The sequence below is a fragment of the Syngnathus scovelli genome, chromosome 3 (assembly GCF_024217435.2).
Source record: "Syngnathus scovelli strain Florida chromosome 3, RoL_Ssco_1.2, whole genome shotgun sequence".
Taxonomy (NCBI): Eukaryota; Metazoa; Chordata; class Actinopteri; order Syngnathiformes; family Syngnathidae; genus Syngnathus; species Syngnathus scovelli.
Window position 1 is genome coordinate 14,182,674 of NC_090849.1, and position 19,080 is coordinate 14,201,753.

The window sequence follows — 19,080 nt, forward strand, 5'->3', positions numbered from 1 at the left end:
AGCATGCTGTACTTGTTACACCTATGAGAAGAATGTCCTTGAAGCAGTAAATGATTTATTCCCCAAGGAAAACAGGCCACAGCCAATGTATTAGCCCATCTTAAACAATATAGCATACCAATTCCCTGAATGCAAAATCTCATTTTGGGCTTAATGAAATGCACCATGCCAACAACTGCCTAATCAAAACTAAATGCTTTTCCACAGTGCACCATTAGGGTCCATCAGTGGAAGTAAAGGCCCCAATGGTGTAATGGATCCCTAATGAGGGTAGTTATTATCAGTGGTGACCTCAGACCTGCGGCAGACACTACTTCCCAGTCAGCTGCACTAAATATTTGTCTCATTTAAAGGGAAACGATCTAAATAGCACAAGGCAATGAAATAAATTGCTAGTTGTTCCCACAGTTACACCCAATTTTCTGCCCATAGCTGGCTAATAGGCTTTGACCACTCACTATTTGAGCAACAAGCAGAGATGCTGAGCTCTCATTCATGCACACACGAGGGGGCAGCAGACACTGAGCTGTGTGCGTGCGCGCGTGTGTGTGCGCGTGTGTGCGCGTGTGTGCGTGTGTGTGTGTGTGTGTGTGTGCGTGTGCGTGTGTGTGTGTGTGTGTGTGTGTGTGTGTGTGTGTGTGTGACTCTGCATGTGTGCGTGTGCTTGTGCATGTCAAAAGAAAAATCATTTTTCTCCACTGGTCAGATCGCCCTAGTTGGGTTGAGGATGACATTGGAATTGTTGTCCTTGCACCTGCACATGCTATGACTCTTTCCGTGCCTCCATGACGCTGTTAGATGTCTTTAAGGATTTATAAAACCTTGGTGCCTTTGGCCCTACCACAGTTGACATTGGTAAAGACTGCAAGGTCCGAGATGATTAGATCATCGGTAACGTTTTGGAAGGTATAAGCTTTGCCATCGTGTGGGAGGATAAGCGCTATGTGTGTGTGACACAAAATGGCTGAACAATTCACAGAGAAGATCTACAAGGGAAAAGCAGTCTTGGTCTACTTGTAGAAGAATGAAGGATTTGTTTATCAAAATTCAACAATTCAGGTGGACCACCAACAAAGCTTGTATGTACAATATGCCAGAGTTAACAATGGCAGTGTTAAGGTAATGACTATGACAGGTGAGTCATGCAAAGGCTGTGTGGGCATGACTAACTTAATTGCACCTCGGGCTTAATTGCCTGTGAATCACATTGAGGAAGTGAAGCATAAACATTCAAGACCTACCTGGCTCCTTTTTAAGTATTTCATTAAAAAAAAAAAATTAGTAGGCAGTGCTTTTGTTCATTTGACACATACCTGAGAATACAACAGATTGAGCTCACTGACTGAGCGTCCTGACCCATTCTCAAAAATACTCATTCGACATCTGCTGCAACAATAAAATATTTTAGTATTTCTACTGAAAATTCACTTGAATAATCGAGTATTCTGATAAAGTATATTTTTTGCTTGGCTAAAGAAGTGAGAAAAAAAGCAAGAGAAAGTAACACATTTCACTTCATAATGAATGATCAATTGGGTCCCTTTTTTTAGGTAATAGTTTTTTTCCCCTAAATTACTTATACATTGTGCTTTTGCCTGTTTGTCAAGCTTTTGTTTCTGTGCATAATCACATGAATTGGCAGCCACTCATCAATTTACTGTAAAATACAATTTATCAAATGTTTTGGATTCCTAAATTCAGAACTGAATTCCATTATCCAGATGAGCAGTTTTAAATAGTCCTTAGTTTCCATTTTATTCTTTTGGCCCTATAACTGTTGTCAGCAGTAAGAATAACTTGGCATAATAACTCAGGAGTGATTTGAATCCCATTCTCAAACTACCCACTTTTTATGAACGTGGTGACATCAACGCAGGAATGAGACAAGCTGAATGGGAACAAATGGGATGCACCAAGCAGAGGAGTGATTCTGACTTGGAAGAGGAAATGGTTTGGTCGGAGTTTGAAAAGAAACAATTAACATGAACAACTGGCGCCTGGGGTAGTTTTACATCTTTTTAGTGGCTGAAGTGGATTGAACTCCACTCCACAATGTTTGTGCTTTCCCAGCCCATTATTGGCCCAATGAGTTGGAAAAAAATTTATGGCATAGCCACTGATGCATTGGCTGTGCGACATAGTGAGAAGGGTGGCCATGGTGGTACAGGGCTCCCGTCATGCCACAAATCAGGGATCCTTGACCCACACAGGGAGAGAGTTCCTGTCAACCCTATGGCAATAATTGGTACCAAAGTGGCACGAAGCAGTCGGGTCCTTAGCAAAGCAGCCGCCAGCATCACTGCCAATTCTCTTTTAGAACAGAGATTCAGTCAGAACCGCCAGATGATGGTACAAAGTCCGGTTGATCTCAATGAGGTTAAAACATTTTTTATCGATATTTCCTTCCTCATTGTTCACCATCCTCTTCCTTTTCAGTCTTCAGTGCATATCACTGTTTGAGTGTTAAAAATATCTTCCAGTTGTCACCCTTATCTAAACTGGATTGTTGCCAAGATGCTGATTAAACAGCATGATTATTGCTCTCTACTGCAGATGTCTGATGCAAACAGCTTTGAGTCAATAATTAAAGTAACCTACCACATTTCGAGCAGTGACGGTATTGGTGATATCGTGTATAAAAAGTAAAAAAATGAAATGAAAAAGTAACGCTCTTTATTTAAGACGCATACCATTCATCACTGCAGTACAATCGCACACACTCAGTACAATAACAAAAGAAAAGCATAATTTTTGGCATGTTTGTAGTTGTGTATATAGCAGGGTGCACATCATAAGCTTTTGAGCTGACAGATCTCTAATTGATGAGCAGCTAAGAAATGTTAATGAACATGAAATTACAGTGGCAAACTTATATGTATGTACCATTTTGTGATGAAAATGTGTGTGAGAAAAAAAAAGAAAAACAGCCTTCACATAACCAGCGGTACAGAAATGAGACATTGATCCATAATCGGAAGCAGTCAGACATGAAATTTGAAGAATAATTAAAGCAAGAGAGCTTTAACGGCTTTCATTTACATATTGAGCAAAGTGATCTAGTGGCAGTCTCCCACCAGTCCCTGCAAGAGATGGAGTGCTGATCTGGGGAGAGTTGAAGGGTTGAGTCGGATCACAAAATGATAGACTAATGACGAGTGTCTGGAATGTCGGGGCAATTTAACATCAGCCACATAGATGATACTGTGACTTTGCTGCCACTGACAGAGGCATGGACAATGGAGTGGAGTCTCTCGCTCTCGCTCTCGCTCTCGCTCTTGCTCTCTCTCTCGCTCTTGCTCTCTCTCTCTCTCTCTCTCTCTCTCTCTCTCTCTCCCTCTCTCTCTCTCGCTTTCTCTCGAAAATTACAACATGCTGGCAAAGTTTAACAAACAATTCCATGCCAGATGTATTTTTTTTTTCTTGGCAACTATTCAGTAAGAGAGTTGTCTTATCTTATGTTCACCCCGCTGGTCACAGTACATGTTTGAGAAGCCATATCAAGCTCGTTATCTTGGTTATTTTTATTTTTAGTTATAAACGGTCCTATGTAAAAGGCCCCTAGTTAAGATTCCAGATGGTAGCACATTGATTTCACAGATGAGAAACATTCCAGCCTTGGCACCTCTACACTCTCTGAAATCTTTCCTCAACTTGCATCCATGTCATTGTGGATGGTAATGAGGCACGCGTTATTGGCATTGTTCCGCTAACGAATTCTTAGGTATGTTTTGGTTGTGACTTCCACAAAGACAACCAATACAAGAGTGCGCTTCTGTGTTTACTGTACGTAGTATGTTGTCAGAGCAAATATATATAAAGCGGCACATCTCATCTGGCAGGAGTCCACTGTCAGTCAGGCTCCAGCTCCTCGTCGCCTCTTTTGGCCCATTGAGGTGTACACATGCTCTGATTACATGTCAGAGCTAGTCAATGTTGTTCAACAAGCAGCAGGCTGTACGAGAGGGCTGCCAAGGATGGCATCTCTGGTTTCACCGAGTGGTGTGTGCTAAACAGAGCTGTTGTTGCTGTTTTAGATCTGGTGGACTATGAAGAAGACTATGAATGACAAGAGTGGAAAGAAATAGAATTGCATGTCAGAGTCACCAAGCACAAGTGCTTCAGTCAAGAATGCGAGACTAGTATTGACCATGCTGTTTGTCTTTGTGGCAGATTAAATCTGCCTTGTGCTGTCTGTTTGTGTGTAAATAGTTTCTCAGCATCTTTCTTTGGGGATTAGCCCTATTTTTTGTTTCTTCTTTCCCCCCCAAATAACATTTCAGTACATTCCTCAACAAATTAACTTCACGTAATACATGATTTGTCCTGAATGCATGAAGATATACTCTTATCTGCTTGCATGCAGTTATTTGGTGAATTGGATGAAATAATTTGAAGATCAGGTTTTGTTTATATGAATTAAAAAAAAATTAAGGTTTGCTGGAGTTAAAAGTATGCAGTGATGAACCAAAACAATTAACAATTTATCGGAATAAGCTCTTTTGTTGTTTGCCGCTAGGCGGTCGCAAGTGGGACAATTAGAGTGGGCTAAAGCCAACTTCCAATGTTCCTCGAATGGGGCCTAAATATTAAGTAAGAACATTTTTTTTTGTTGCTCCATCAGAATTAATTTAATTGGTCTTCTAAAAAATATTTGCAGTTTATTTTCATCTCATTACTAAATTCTACAAGAACGTTCCATAAAGTCGCATAAATTGGTATATTACTGTCGTCTACTACAATGGTATCATTATTGTGAAAGTGTGTTTAGTCTATTTAAAAAATATATTATTTTAAAAAATATTATCAAAAATGATTCTAGACAATAGAATCACTTAGACACTGGCTCTCGAAACACTAGTAGCAGTAATCTAATCCCCCCCGAGGATTAACCTCTACCTCTGAGAGCAGGATATTCTCTCATAAACCTTAATAAATCTAAAACACACGAACTCCTAGGATCACATGCAAACCTCAATCTGTCTCTCCTCTGCTGCATGCGCTTAGCACATGGTGCTGAGAACATTTGTTGCACGAACACCGACAACAAACAATTGAATATTTCTTGCAATGCGCCCCCTCAAGTGGGAGTCACTTGAGGTTAACGATCACAATTTGTCTATTGGAAATCATTGGACAGACATTGGTTGTAATGTCAAAATAACAGCGAGCAATCAGCTTCAAAATGTGAATATCTCTACTAAGGCCCACTTGAAAATCTATGGCTGACAAGAGAGCAAGAAACGAGCAGCCACCGTGTAGCTAAAGTATCATTCCTGTCATGTCTGTTTTCTTTCATAAGTCACCAAGATATGGAAACACAATGACGTCACGAGAGGCTTTTCGGAAGTTGAATTGTTCTACCTATCCCAGCAGTCATCGGGCAGTAGGCGGGGGACACCCTGAACCGGTTACCAGCCAATCACAGGGCACACAGAGACGAACAACCATCCGCACTCGCACCTAGGCGCAATTTGGAGTGCTCAATCGGCCTACCAAGCATGTTTTTGGGATGTGGGAATGCTCAGAGAAAACCCACACGGGCACAGGGAGAACATGCAAACTCCACACAGAGAGGGCCGGAGGTGGAATCAAACCCACACCCTCCTAGCTGTGAGGCGGACGTGCTAACCAGTGCCCACCGAGCCGCCCCATCACATGTGGTTCATTTCCAAAAAAGATGAGAAAGACAGTCCCCCAACCCCTCATCCTACCACCCCAAAAAATAATCTGGTATATAGGAAGCAAATCAAAATTGGGCATTAAGGCCTTAAAGAAACATTATGAAAGAATACCTCACTTTTGCTTGAACAAAGACATTCCATTTCCAGGAAGATTGATAAAACCTGCACGAATGTTATGAATCTATTTGCTGCATGACATATTTTACTTTTATATTGAACACCGGAGATGGAGACGAACACTAAAGTCCTAGCCAACCTCATTTGTTATTCCTCCCGCTACGAAATAGTTTTCACATAAATGTGATTCAAACATTTTTTCCTGCCAGCAAGAGTAATGCATTTTGGCTGAGCACACTACTGAATTGGTTACATGGTTGCCTCTGTTTGCCAATCCAAGTGAAATAGCACAAAATAGGCCGTGACGCAAGAGACAAAAGAGAGAACCACGCCTCCTTTGAAATGGACAGCTTTTTCTTCTGTAATGAGCAAACCGCTGTCTCAGACCTGGTGTGTGGGCGATTAATGAAGTGGTGACTCACCAAGTATATCCATCTGCACCTTGGCACTCTTAATGAACTACTAAGAACCAGACAGGGCATGTTTACTGAAGACTCCACTTATGCCTTACAACATGCTGAAGAAGCAGGACTGCCTTTGTTTTGAACGGGCCAGCCTTTAATGGTGACAAAGTGAACTCTTCAATCTACTAGAGTGCACTCTCGCCAATATGTGCACAACACAAAGGAAGTTTATCCCTTCCCATAAGGACTTATTTGGATGTTTTAATGTATTATAGAATCATCATACAGATTTTTTTTTTTCCAGAGGTGGGATGCCACATTCATGTAGCAAAAACTAATCCCATAATACACATCATATATTTTATATAGTTCCATGTTACAGTGCTTGGAGATGAGAGGTGACACACACACAGGGTCCTATTAGCTGTTTCAAAACAATTATTCACCCTCATTTGGGCTCGTCAGTGTGTGAGTATTTTGTGTGCACACGTTTATGTGTCTGCTAATAAATGGATCATTACTGCTGACATATACTGTATGCTTGCTGGTGTCATTAGTCCAGCCACGAACAGCTACCCACCCTGAGGCGTGCTGTTGGATGTGTAAGTAAGTTAAGCACATATCAGCTGACATTGAAGTCAAATGGCAATTTAGAGGCCAAACAGCCCAAGTTATGTTCTTCATGTAATCCTGTTTCAGGGCACAGTCGGTGGCTTAAACTTAGTAGGCTCCCAATACGACACATTATTAACCATAGTTCCACCGACCGGATTTAATGAGTCACATTGCAAGAGTGCAAAAGCATGTGAAAAGTAAAATAGATTTTTCACAGCACTATTGTCTGGATCTAGTACATTTCTACAAGGTTTGCTGAAATGTGACTTTATTATGATATCTAACTAGCCAACCAACACAGTGAACAAATCAGAAAAGTAGTATGTGACTAGAGAACATATTTTCTGTATTACAGTAAAATATTCTGTTGATTGAAAAAATAACTTTTGGAGGTAATAATGCTCAGTTTGGATTCACATGAGGACATATTTACTTTACATGTTACTTTTAGCAATTACTACTATGTTGCTGTTTCATTTACTTCTAGCCAAATTTTAACCAAGCAATGTGGTTCAGCTCAGTTCGCCATGGTTCAGTTTAGGACGGTAATCCCAAAACGGACTTTTACTGTGGGGAGTGTGAAAAACAACCCACAAACAGTTTTGAATCCTCTCCTTGAGCTGGATTTTAGAAGCCTCTTTTGTGTTCTTTAACAGACTACACAATTTAGCTCCACCTTTGAAATAGCCTGGGAATGCAGCTGACTCCCCAAAAGCAGGTGCCAAAAGATAATACAGAATTGACTGTTTATTTTGGTATCCTTCACATATTATGATAATAGAAACACCCAAAAATTAATTGGTCAAAGCATTACATTTTTGGATTAGTTCTAGATCGAATTCACTGCAGGTGTACCTAGTGCTATTCAACTCACAGTGGGATTTATTGATGGATGCACATGTTAACTGCATTGTTTGGACAGAAAATAAACAACCAAGTTTGTTTGACCTACACAACCACTTACAATTTACACAAAGCCAGTCCTCTTTTCATCCTTAAGGACAGAAGCGAGGCGGCTGTGTGACAGCTCGACAGATGAGATAGCCGAGCCTAATCCCTTTCTAAAAGAGTTTCATTGCAGAATGGGCTCAAGTAGGAAAAGACGATGGAAAGTGAAGCATTGTGCTTTGTATAGCCATCACGGGACAGGTTTGGTCTTCTCTCTGCAGTAACTTTGACAGCTGTAGGGATTAAGGAGTAGTCCGCTGTAAATGGTCTACTAAATGGTTAGAAAAAGACTCCTTCCCAATCAATACAAAATAATTACATGACACAATAAAGCACACATGTACAGTGGGTTAGAGAGGCCAAGGTACAAACCCAGAGCACCGAGAATAATCTCTGCAAACTAGAGAATGAATGGTAATGGCTGACTGCCAAGTGGTTGCTGCTCACTTCTGCAGATTGCTGACGACTTCTTTTTGTGTGCTTCGAGATGCTGCAGCTCCACTTTGTCATGAACAGGCATGGTGTATTACATCCACAGGGGTGTAAAGGCCAAGAACATAACACAAATTTAGCTTGGCACAGAGAGGTTGTGACCTTTCTAATAAAAAACATGTTTATTCTTATGTCAATATGAATTCAATCACATCTGACAAGAAGGAGTCGTGTGGTGGCCAGGCTCCTTCTAAATAGCCCTTTCATTTCAAATGTGAGTCATTTTTAGGTAAGAAAGGTAGCTCCTGATTGTAACAATATGCATCAATGAAATAGAGGTTTGAGATGCGTCATCCATCCATCCATCCATTTTCTGTACCACTTTGTCCCCACGGGGGTTGCTGGCAAATGTGTCATAGTAACCTAATTACCGTATTTTCCGCACCATAAGGCGCTTTGCGTTAAAAGGCGTAGACTCAATTGCGGGGTCTATTTTGTATTTCATCCACTCATAGGGCATGCTGCATTATAGGGCACATGCATGCCATAACTTACGGTAAACAAAACAAAAACGTCACGGGACCAGGACAATGAGTTTGGTTGTACTTAATTCTACGTTTAACCATGTACTCCACTGTACTCACATTATGTTAATCGATATTCATACGCAAATCCGTCCAAGTCCTCATCTTCTGTATCCAAATTAAACAGTTGGGCAAGTTCACCATTAAACATGTAAAGTTTCCTCTCGTCATTGTCTCGTCGTCACATTGCTCTTCTGCAATGATCCTGGCTTTCCAGAAAGCTCTAATTGTGCGTCGTAAGCATGTCTCTTTGTCTATGCCAATTTAGAGGGTCCTAATACTGTTTTCTTTGCACAAACGATAATATTTATTTGTCACTGGTGGCGGAGGTAGGTACTCTACGTGTTATGTACAGTCATCTGATTGGTTTACCGCCCCAATCTATGTAAAACGTAGTGTCCTCTGATTGGTTCATCGGGTGCCTGTATATTACGTCTATGTGTGGTGGAAGCTTCACAAACCAACTTTACAGATTTGCACAAAGGGTAGTATTTTTATTTTATTTTATTTTTAAAAGGCGCACTTTTGTTTTTTGTAGAAAATTAAAGTGTGCCCTAATGGTGCGGAAAATACGGTATCTTTTTCTCTGAATTTTGTTTCAGGCCTGAATCAGTCTGTGACTTATTGGTCAGTGTCATGTGTTGTGGCTTTATAATCATTTCTGGTCAACGCAGCATGTCTAATCACATCACACAGGATGTCTACTCACATCAAGAGACCAAGACAATCAAATTACACCCCCTGCACACTGAACCTGAGTAACTCAACACATTATCACAACTTCAATGACACATACGGATGGATGTTAAAGGTTTTTTTTTTCCCCACATGACCTCAGTATAACAGTGCCTGGTCCTCTCTAACTACTCATTAAATGTGTCTTTTATCCATAAAAACTGCTGTTCTTCCTACAAATAAAGAAAACAAGGGACAGATAACATTTCATTGGTCCAGTGAAAACAATTATCTTATTGGATGGACCAATAGTATGTGGAGTACAATATATATATATATATATATATATATATATATATATATATATATATATATATATATATATATATATATATATATATATAAAAGCCTGCAAAATAATCCAATTTAACATTTACCTGTATTGTTTTTTTTTTACTGATTATAGTTTTGTTCTTTTTGGGGGATAGGGTATCCTGATTATATAATGCATGTATTCCATGAAAGATTCATTCCGTTACTACCCTAGCTTGGTAACAAATATAATTGATCCCTATGAGAACAACTATCAAGTGTTGAGTTGTTGAAATATATAAACCTCATTGTAAGTTGGTGACAGATAGTGATGTCGACATTTGAGGCTGGATAAAAAAATGACCGAAACAAAATAACAGGTAGCAAGGAAAGAACCAATAGTCAGCACTATAGTATAAATATTACTGCAACGTGATAACGAAAATGTTCTTTTAAAGTATGTTTTTGCTACATGACCTAATAGGTGTAAATTAGTGAAAGACGAAAAGAAAATGCACAGATAAAAAAATGGAAACACAAAGATAATTCATTCTAACAGAGTATAAGTATTAATTTATTTTGTGCTGACCTCTCAAGATCGAAGCCGGACTCCTTCCTGTGGCAACGAAGGGTCACTACCCGGTGTCCTTCACTCCTCACATCCTGGCTGACTATCCACTGTGTGGGGTTGCTGGGACGGGCCCCGAGGAAAGTGACTCCTTCTCTCAATTTCACTCTGTGGAAGAAGAATGACATCATTATTCATCTGTAGAGCATAATAATGGTTTACTTTGTATACCAGCAGAATTTTGCATCCATGCATGGTTACTGCGTTTTCAGAATTAATTATCCTGTCAAGCAATACATTATTCAAATTATTGGTTGCCTTCAAAAGCTGTCCCAGAAGCTACATTGCCTGTGTTGACATTCCATTTGATGCATGTTTGTTTTATACATTATGTGTTGTATCAGCCTCAACACCCACCATAAGATGTGCTTTCATTGGTGAAGGTGCGATTGACACTAAATTAAATAAATTTAGTATATTTAGAGTGTAAGTGGGTGCCAATTGCCAATCTACCGCTTATTTTTTGCAACTTCCATTATTGAACATTAGGATTTTTTTTTTTTTTTTTTTAAGCAGGACAACTATAACATGAATTTTCTTAGCGAGCACAATTAGTGAGGTTGTAATCCCAGTCAGGAGATCTGGGTTTGGGTCTCGATTATCTCTTTGTGGAGATTGCATGTCCTGTAAGTGCTTGCGAATGTTTCTTTCTCACAGCCTCACAACAAACAGGTTAGGTTAATTACTGTGAATATTGCAGACGTATGTGCGTTAGCGATGTTATCTTTTGCTACCGTTTCATTGGCAATCTCTGGAAAAGGGTAATTAAGATCGTTAGTGGATTTAAACAAATTTGCACCATGTTGTTTGCAGGGAAAGAGTAGCTGTGTGCATGCTTAAATAAACTGCCATAGCCACAATTTTCAAACCAAAAAAGAAAATCTTGGAAAAGGCTTATAGTAATCCCTCGCTACTATATCACGGTTTACCTTTCACGGCCTCGCTGCGTCACGGATTTTTTTCAGTGCATTGGCTTCAGAGGACCGGAGGCTGACAAGGACCAAACCCTTTTCCGTGACAGGTTCCAGAACATTTGGATGGCAAACTCACTCGCAAGCTTGCTCTCATTGACTGAGCCACCTCTCACAGAATTGGCCCTCTGTCCGAGTTGCTGCCACTGGGGTTTGGTCCTCTTGGCCACATTGCTTAAAAAAATGCCAACAACTGTTGGCCACTCAGTTGCCAGTGTCCTCACGGCTCTCCTCGAACTGCGTTCGAAAACCAGGTTTGAAGAGGTTCATAGGAACTCTTCCAATATAACCGCACGGCATTGAATATGTGTAATGGAAAAGCAACCACACACTGCAGAACCAGTCTGCTGTGACATTAGAAAAAGGGCTTGTGTGGAATAGATGTGTACTTGTAACTTTTTCAGGTCAACTACAGTTTGTATCGCTCCCTTTTGCACTTACACATTATAGGTAAGCTAAACAAAAATCAAAGAGTACCCTCCTCCAGATAAAAAGAAATTGCAATCCCAAAATACTTTAAGCCAATGTACCTGTTCTCTTCAGTCTGTATATAGACAGGTTCTAAAGTTGAGGAGTCACAATCAAGGTATTCTGGATGCCAAGCACCACATAGCCCAAGGGGAAGGAAAAGAGGCAACAGCCCACAGAAGGAAAAGGGGGCAGAGATGTTAAAAAGGTAACAGCGTTTAGCTGACAGCTTAAAGTTACATTCTATCCAAGACTGCAAATGTGTCAGCAATCAGGGGAAAATCTGACAGGGCTTATCAGCGCTGCTGAAAGTCGGAGCCCAACTGAGTTGAATAAAAAGACTGAATGTGGCTACCAAAAAGGCAATCAGAGAGCAAAGCGCTGTTCACTCTTGAACCTAATGCCCACACATTTTATTGTGACCAGTTCTAAAAAATAAAAAATGTTGTAGCACGTTTCATACCTGTAACTCTATCATACCTTCAACTGTCTTGCAACAACTGAATCAGTCCTGTGTTCATCCATCATACGTTTGTTACTGTCACAAAGAGGAACAAAATATGATGGCAACAGACAGGAGATGTATAGCTCGTTGCTTTGTTACTGCGCTTGTATTTCGTTCCCTGTTTTCTATTCGTCTGCATTGCGTCATTATTGTTATCAGAAGTCATGCACCCAAGTCATGTCAAGTCTTGTAGTGATGAGTGCTCTGTTTCCCAAAGTGCATCGTCTACTATAGCTCTCCTTTGTTTCTGATGCTTGCCCAGAACTTGTATTTTGTCTTGACCAAGCAAGGACTCATACTTCATAATACCGCAGTATAGTGAATAGTGCACATCATGCACATCATATATTCTCTGAAACCCAGCTTTTGAGGTTTTTAGAAGCCAGAAAAGTGCTGCACCATCAGGAGGATATTTTGGGTGTATCAAAAAGAAACTGATTTCAAGTGATCATTTAACAAAGGCTGCCGGAAGGTGTGTATTTGCTCATCCTGCACTGGAGCGGGCAGTCAGCTGCAGGCTAATCTGCAGATTAGATAATAGGCAGATGCTAAGCCTTTCATTCCAAGCACAACAGCCAACACTCTCAAAACACGGCAAATACACTCGTATGTGCCAGTACATCCGACAAGATGGTCTCAAACATGCATCTGCACAGGCACATAGGAACATTTGTCAAACTGTGACAAGACAACTTGGGCAAAAGGGTTTTACTGCTGCACTTGTTTTACTCCTTTTCAACTGTTTTCAGTGTTAAGAAAATGGAGGGAACCAAAGCATTGCACACCCAGAGGACTTGGGAAACTTGCTCATGTGCCTTTATTTTTAATTTTTTTTGCAAGCAACAGTAAATGTTTAACATGGGAAATGGATAGTCAGCAACAAGAGAAAATACAAAATTGGGTTCTGTTTGGTAACAGCTTGACCAAGATTTACTTCTCCACATATACTATATGGAAAAATTTGCAAATACAGCTGAAGTAAACATCTTCTAATCACACAACCATCTACACTTCATAACACATTGCGACATCACAAGTGAGGAGCTACCCCTTGCAGACTAAACACACGCCTTCTTTCTCAGAGTGGCTGTCCCTGCAGCTGGGTTGACATGCGGCTGTTCTGATTTTGGTGCATCAAATAAAATGTTTCCATGTACCCTCTGCAATATGCTCAAGTACTTGTTATTGCAGTTTGGTGCATTGATTGAGTTTTTTTCTGTTTAATTATGAGATGTCCTACTCTGTGAGCGGTCATCAAACACACTTCAAGTCTACCGATGAACATGTGTGAGTAAAGCGGTGGCAGCGTTTTAACTCCGGGTTAGAAAAATACCAATGAGTGTCATGCATCCACATGATCGGTACTCTGGACAGCTCATCTCTCCTTCCACTCCCGTCCCGTCAGCAGCAGCTACAATTATTGCCCGCACCTGCAGCCTTTTCGACATCTGCTCCCAGCTCGAGAGCCGCCCTATATAAACCCCGCACGCCCAACCTTCTGTCAGTTCGTTGTGTAGCCCTATCTGTTGCCCCACCAGCCTGTTGCCCCCACGTATGCTATCTGTAGGTTGCCCTGTTGTCTGTCCTTGCTGCTTCCTGTTATTCTGATTGTGGTACAAACTAAAGAGACGTCGACCATGAGGACATTTTCGGATGTTGACTCATACCTTATGATTTAAGCACGATACCATTACATTGGTACTGAATCAAAACAAGACCTAGCCCAACATAAAAAATGCCTGCAGACTGCAACACTTGTTTCTCACACTGACTAACAGACTTTTGTCCCTGACAAAAATACAAGTGGCTGGTTTTAATGTCCACCCAACTACATTTAGATTGTCCTGATCATTGTGCTCAAAGGAGAAGAAAGGGAAAAAAATCTGACACAGCCTCTCTAAAAATAAAAAAAAATAGCTTGACTGTAGTAGATTGTCAAGTGTAGAGTGCAAGGCCACTTGAACAGGCAATAAGTCAGTACAGTAGCTTAGGCGAGCCCCCCAAACCACCCCCAACTGCCAAGCACTCTGGGACTCCCAGCCCACGGTTGATCCTCTGATGAAAATGAGCTGTCAATCATCTGATGAGCAAAATTCATCCATGACTCAATGACCTTAGCGGAGGGAGCAGCGAGAGCACATCCTGCCCACCTTGGCGACACATCAATGGACTAAGTGATAAAACAATAACATCTTTGAGAGATGACAGCAAAGAGGTGAAATAGAGGGCTGCAGGAGGTGTGCAAATGGCTATTGTTATTTGAACTAGAACAGTGCTGTGTTCCTGTAACAAAAGCAATAGAACATCAAATGGATAGCATGAGCTGAAAGCAGATAAGTGGGCCACTGCTTAACATCACTACAGCTTCGCTATCTCTGGTATCAAACTGTCTTGTTACCAACTTTTTTGCAAGCTTTAAACAGCACGAGTAGGCCTTAAATATTCATTTTGAAGACTCACATGATAAAAGGCATTAAACCCAGCCAGTGATGTCAAGTGAAGTGGAGCTGCTTACGGTACAGCAGCGGCCGCCTCATCTTTCCGTAGAGTGGTTGCGCTGGCACCTTTTCCACAAGTCAAATGAGATTTGAAAGCGACACTAGCTGCTAATGTACCACCACAACACTTCAAACCATGCACAGCCACAGAAAGCCACACACAGCCTGATAAAGCATTGAGAGTAAATATGACAGGCTATTAAGGAATCAAATCACATCTGCAGGACTGACACTTAATTGCAGGGACTGCGCTTGCTGGCTCTTGTTTACACAATGAATTAGAGAATGACTTCTTGCTACTGCTGCAACTTTGACAAAAAAAACAAAAAAACAAAAAAACAAGCCTGGAGTCTATCCCTGCTGACTCCTGACTGTTGAATTGGAAAAACAATGATCAGCATTTTTACCTGTTTTCCAATATGTTAAGGACCAAAACAGTAACTGAATCATATTTTTTTTCATATTTTTTGTGCAGAAAACCTAAATTCCTGTTTTTTAATGAAGGCATTCTGGCTAATTTATACTGACAGAAATGTTCATTAATAATCTCTGTGATAAATAAATAAACTAAAAAATATATTAAATTGTGTTTTTTTAAAAACGATTCATGAATGAATCAACAAAACAATCCGCAGATTAATACGTAAATAATAAATAATCGTTATTTGGAGCCCTATTTGTGACACTTTAATCGTGCCATATTATTGTCATATCCTTTTATAAATATTTGATTAACAGTTGCTGAATGAGTATCATGAAAGTAGAAGGCTGCTTTACAAGTGTGCATTTTTGTTGTAATTTCATTATTTGTTGTATTTTTTTGTACTCTTCTTGTAGCACCCCAACACGATTCAATCATTACTTCCTCTAGCCGCATTCCTCCTCTTAGCGGGATTTCACTGAGAGTCCCTTCCTGAGACTCCAACCTCCCCTTGGTTTCCACTTCAACCATAGCCAGTTTCCACTCAACTCTGGTCCACTCTCAGCCAACCCCACAGTGAAGCAATTTTTCTCATCTTGGATAGATAAAACACTTTTTATCATTGATTCCGTTTCTGTACTATTCGACCCTTTGCCTGCTGTGCTAAAATGATGCTGCTTGGAGCTCAACAAAAGAATGCAGTTGCTGTTAGTCTGATATGTCCAGAAGGCTATGCAGTCACTGTCAACTTTTCTACCTTCCTGTGGTGATATAGCATCGGTGCGATCTAAAGCTTTGGCAGTTTTTCAATGGGGGGGGGGGGGGGGTAGAATTTTGATGATACCTCAAACAGTTGATAACTTTTGATGAAACACAAAAAAAATTATCAGTCATAAAAAGGCAAAAATGTTCTGATTCTACAATCAGAGCTGACAATTATTTGATCCAATGTAATGGACCAAGTTCATTATCACCACAGCTCAAGGCGACCTTTGCCTGTGCACTTCACAATGCACTAATCAAATGGGATTGAAAAGTGTCAGAGGCTATGACAGGACAGGATGCATTGCATTGAAGTGGGCAGTGGAAGTTCTGTCCTTGTCCTGTGCACAAAGTCAAAGAGCAGAGGACAGCCGATAGACTCACCGATCAGAACTCAGCCTGCAGCTCTCCGAGCACAAAGCTCTTTGTCATTCCACCAGGACAGCGTCCTTCCTACGAGGACATAGGGCTGTATGCGCAGACATGCATTGGTGTGCGTGTGTGTGTGCGCGCGCGTGTGTGTGTGATGTCTGTGTGTGCGTGTGTCATCTTGAAGTCCAAGAAAAGTGTATGCATTTGCATGTGCATTATTGCTTTTACATTACATTTTACGCGATTATTTTACATTTTAATCAGATAGTGTTTTTTGGATGACTTGTTCAATTTCTATCCACGCTGCTATGATAAGCACTAATGTTTGAGGCGTAGCTCTGCAGATTATTGCTGCTGATTTTGAAGAGCGTATTGCCTGAGGGTTTGGTAAAGTAGTCCTTGTAGAGAGGTGATCAAAAAAAATCCATAATCTCTTTTCTTTGCCTTCAAGGTGATGTCTGTTTTAAAGGGAATTCTTATCTGTGCTAATATAAAAGGACGCTCGAAGAGCCGTTTTACTGGCTTTTGTTGCGTATGTGGGCACAAGTGTGCAATTTTTTGTGCGCATCCTCCGTTTCACTTAGAAAAGTACAGTGAATGATTATCTGAAAGGTTCATCTGAAAGCTCCACACTGAAAAAGCTGGCTATTCAGCCATAAAAAAAATTACCTTTTATCCAGACAAAAAAACAAAATAGTCTGATAGTACATATGAAAGCTTCATTCCTAATCGCCATTTGTTCCCATCTTTTTTACTGACAGTTACTGTATTTCACTTTCATCCCCTTGGGGGTTATAGATAATCAAATAAAAGCATTGCATTTTTTGTTTGGCTATTTTGACTTGCTGACATTAATCCATTTTGCAGAAAAGACAGCCTCATCGCTACCTCAATCAGTCCTTGTCTTTGTGCCCAGCCCCAGCCAGTAGTCACCTCACCTGTACTGCTCCTTTGGACCCTCCCATCACCATGGGACAACTATCTCCCAGTATCAGCAGGGGGTATGATGGATAACAGGTGGAGGTAGAGGGAACAGGCTTCCTTGGAGCATGTCACGCTCACTCCCGCTTCCCATTAGTCTTCCATTTAGCCCCACAGCGAGCCGGCCACTGTGATCACGCACTCACACGTGACTATCTGGTCAGTGATGGATCCCAAAGCTTTCTGTAGCTGGGAAGGCCCATGGGGATCTGGGAATAAGGCCACTATGGTTCATCTCCTTCAGTCTTTAGCCACTCAGGCCAACTACTTTACTCTGTTTCCCCTTGCCCAATGTCAGATGATGTGCATTGCCATACAATCGTAATATTCATCTTTGCCACAGACCGCAAAGTAAACTGCAGTGGAACTAAAGAAACTTGCATTAAACTGCAGCACAAAATGGAAGCAGTCACATCTTATCTTGAAGATGCATCTACAAGAAAGGACTGTGGTCACAAACACATCCATCTAAATATCTACTGGCGCTGGAGTGGTGAAACCTGTTAGCTTAACTGAAGCGGCATTGATTAAATAGATAAAAAGGAGGAAGTAACAGAGGGAAAAGATCTTAACAAATAATTGGCTGCCACTGTTGATCAGTCCCTTGTGCAGAACCAAGAAGGCTCTGACCTCTGACAAATGATTTGAAAAGCAATGCTGGTAATACATTGTGTGTGGAGAATGAGACACATGAGGTAGTCAAATCCCAGGTGCTGAGGAAATGTGAGTCTGTTGACTACCTTCAGAAGACCAAAATGCTGAGCACTCCAATCTCCGTTCTTTGCTTGATAAAATAATGAAGCTTCCGCACGATTCAATTATTATGTGATACAGCATTTTCCTTGAATTAGTTGTTGAAATTAGATTTCAAAGTGCAAGCCAAATATTACATTACTCCTTCCTAACTTCCTGGCCTAAAATGTAATCTTTAAATAGTTTCACATCCTTGCTTCTTTTATGGGAACGGGGTCGCATCAGGTTAATAACAGTTTCATCCACAAATTATTACTGGAAAAAGAGGACGCAATATTAAGAGGGGAGCTGCAATATGATAATGCAGAGTTGTGCTCTAATTTTTAGTTTAGGAGCAAGCAGATATTAAAATGATCCATCAAAATAACAAACGTGGCAAATATCAATAAGCAGTATTTCATGGACAAATATTGTTCGTTTCAAACTCACAGGAAAATATTTACATCATTCACATATTTCATAAGGGCTCACAACCAATAGAAAACACATTTTAAGCATGTATATAATTTTGCTGGTGTTCTACACATCTGCGTAACATCAGCGTGGCGGTGTATGTGACAGTTAAATCAATATGTCGGATCATGGGAGGATAATCATTATTGGTGTGGTAGGTAATAATTAACGGAGGGTTAGGGTACATTACATAAATGACAAAACGCAAGAGGAAGGACAATATTTATAGTGACAAGTTAAAGGTGCAGATTAACAGATCATACATCAGAATCACAGTGTGCATGGAGTTCACATGGTTCAGTCCCCCTGACTTAGAGAATAATTCAAAAGTAAGGATATAGGACTTGATAATACAGTAAATGGAAAAATAAATGTGATTGATTATACCCTCAATGATACTAAAGCTATTTAAGATTAAATTAAACAGGACTGATCTATTGCTGCAAGATTTAAATTTGCTAGATGGTGTTGTAGTAAAACACTTTTTAAAGGCTACAACT

General features: G+C 40.5%; 1 protein-coding gene across 1 annotated transcript in view; it reads right to left on the reverse strand.

Moving 5' to 3' along the window:
• Nucleotides 1–19,080, reverse strand: part of si:dkeyp-14d3.1 (transmembrane protein 132C) — an 84,137-nt gene that overhangs the window by 44,079 nt on the left and 20,978 nt on the right. Inside the window, exon 3 of the mRNA XM_049763713.2 lies at nt 10,358–10,504. Coding sequence (XP_049619670.1) covers nt 10,358–10,504 — 147 coding nt within the window. The remainder of the gene's footprint in view (nt 1–10,357; nt 10,505–19,080) is intronic.